At 52.3% G+C, this 2,500-nt stretch overlaps 1 protein-coding gene across 1 annotated transcript in view; it reads left to right on the forward strand.

The window, feature by feature from the left end:
- The window catches only part of LOC135532326 (3',5'-cyclic-AMP phosphodiesterase 4C-like), a gene marked incomplete at its 3' end in the record, with an annotated part of 42,591 nt that overhangs the window by 33,358 nt on the left and 6,733 nt on the right, over positions 1-2,500 (forward strand). The window contains exon 12 of the mRNA XM_064959891.1: positions 782-881. Within this exon, the coding sequence (XP_064815963.1) occupies positions 782-881 (100 nt within the window). The remainder of the gene's footprint in view (positions 1-781; positions 882-2,500) is intronic.

Genomic DNA, 2,500 nt, shown 5'->3' on the forward strand with positions numbered 1-2,500 from the left:
TGGCCCCTCATAATACCATCACTCCCAGTAGTGGTTAGCTAGTGGCCCCTCCATAATACCATCACTCCCATTAGTGGTTAGCTAGTGGCCCCTCATAATACCATCACTCCCAGTAGTGGTTAGCTAGTGGCCCCCTCATAATACCATCACTCCCAGTAGTGGTTAGCTAGTGGCCCCTCATAATACCATCACTCCCAGTAGTGGTTAGCTAGTGGCCCCTCATAATACCATCACTCCCAGTAGTGGTTAGCTAGTGGCCCCTCCATAATACCATCACTCCCAGTAGTGGTTAGCTAGTGGCCCCTCATAATACCATCACTCCCAGTAGTGGTTAGCTAGTGGCCCCTCCATAAAACCATCACTCCCAGTAGTGGTTAGCTAGTGGCCCCTCATAATACCATCACTCCCAGTAGTGGTTAGCTAGTGGCCCCTCCATAATACCATCACTCCCAGTAGTGGTTAGCTAGTGGCCCCTCCATAATACCATCACTCCCAGTAGTGGTTAGCTAGTGGCCCCTCATAATACCATCACTCCCCGTAGTGGTTCGCTGGTGGCCCCTCCACCACTAGCTGCCACCATCTAAAATCAAGTTGTAAAATATTGAACTTCCCCCCTCTCTCTCTGTATCTCTCTCTCTCTCCCTCCCTGTCTCTGTCTCTCCCTCCCTCTCTCTCTCCTCCCCCTCTCTCCCCCTCCTCCCCTCTCTCCCTCCCCCTCTCCCTCTCTCCCTCACTCCCCCACTCTCTCTCCTCCCCCCTCTCTCTCCCTCTCCTCCATCAGGCTGTATTTACAGACCTGGAGATCCTAGCAGCTCTGTTTGCTGCAGCCATCCATGATGTGGACCACCCTGGAGTGTCTAACCAGTTCCTCATCAACACCAGTCAGTCTACACACACACACACACACACACACACACACACACACACACACACACACACACACACACACACACACACACACACACACACACACACACACACACACACACACACACACACACACACACACACACACACACACACACACACACACACACACACCTCTCTCTGTCTCTTGTCTCCTCCATTCCCCGTGTTTCTGACCATCTAACCACTCACTCTCTCACTCTCTACTCCCTGTTTCTACCAACCTCTCACTCTCTACTCCCTGTTTCTATCACCCTCTCACTCTCTACTCCCTGTTTCTATCACCCTCTCACTCTCTACTCCCTGTTTCTACCAACCTCTCACTCTCTACTCCCTGTTTCTATCACCCTCTCACTCTCTACTCCCTGTTTCTATCACCCTCTCACTCTCTACTACCTGTTTCTACCACCCTCTCACTCTCTACTCCCTGTTTCTATCACCCTCTCACTCTCTACTCCCTGTTTCTATCACCCTCTCACTCTCTACTCCCTGTTTCTATCACCCTCTCACTCTCTGCTCCCTGTTTCTATCACCCTCTCACTCACTACTCCCTGTTTCTACCAACCTCTCACTCTCTACTCCCTGTTTATACCAACCTCTCACTCTCTACTACCTGTTTCTATCACCCTCTCACTCTCTACTCCCTGTTTCTATCACTCTCTCACTCTCTACTCCCTGTTTCTATCACTCTCTCCTCCCTCTCACTCCCTACTCCCTGTTTCTATCACTCTCTCCTCCCTCTCACTCTCTAATCCCTGTTTCTATCACTCTCTCCTCCCTCTCACTCTCTAATCCCTGTTTCTATCACTCTCTCCTCCCTCTCACTCTCTAATCCCTGTTTCTATCACTCTCTACTCCCTCTCACTCTCTACTCCCTGTTTCGATCACTCTCTCCTCCCTATCACTCTCTACTCCCTGTTTCTATCACTCTCTCCCCCCTCTCTACTATCTCCCTCTCTCTATCCCTCTCTACTCTCTCCCTCTCTCTATCCCTCTCTACTCTCTCCCTCTATCCCTCTCTACTCTCTCACTCTCTCTCACTCCCTCTCTACTCTCTCCTCCCTCTCTCCTCCCTCTCTCTCTCTCTACTCTCTCCTCCATCTCTCTCCTCCCTCTCTCTCTCTCTCTCCCTCTCTACTCTCTCCTCCCTCTCTCTCTCCTCCCTCTCTACTCTCTCCCTCTCTACTGTCTCTCTCTCTCTCCTCCCTCTCTCTCTCCCTCTCTACTCTCTCCCTCTCTCCCCTCCCTCTCTCTCTCTCCCTCTCTACTCTCTCCTCCTCTCTCTCCTCCCTCTCTCCTCCCTCTCTCTCTCTCCCTCTCTACTCTCTCCTCCCTCTCTCTCCTCCCTCTCTCCTCCCTCTCTCTCTCTCCCTCTCTACTCTCTCCTCCCCCTCTCTCTCCTCCCTCTCTACTCTCTCCCTCTCTACTGTCTCTCTCCCTCTCTCTCCTCCCTCTCTCTCTCTCCCTCTCTACTGTCTCTCTCCCTCTCTCTCCTCCCTCTCTCTCCTCCCTCTCCTCCCTCTCTCTCTCCCGCTCTACTCTCTCCTCCCTCTCTCCTCCCTCTCTCTCTCTCCCTCTCTACTCTCTCCTCCCT

The sequence above is a fragment of the Oncorhynchus masou genome, unplaced genomic scaffold (genome assembly GCF_036934945.1).
Source record: "Oncorhynchus masou masou isolate Uvic2021 unplaced genomic scaffold, UVic_Omas_1.1 unplaced_scaffold_1820, whole genome shotgun sequence".
NCBI classification, from domain to species: Eukaryota; Metazoa; Chordata; class Actinopteri; order Salmoniformes; family Salmonidae; genus Oncorhynchus; species Oncorhynchus masou.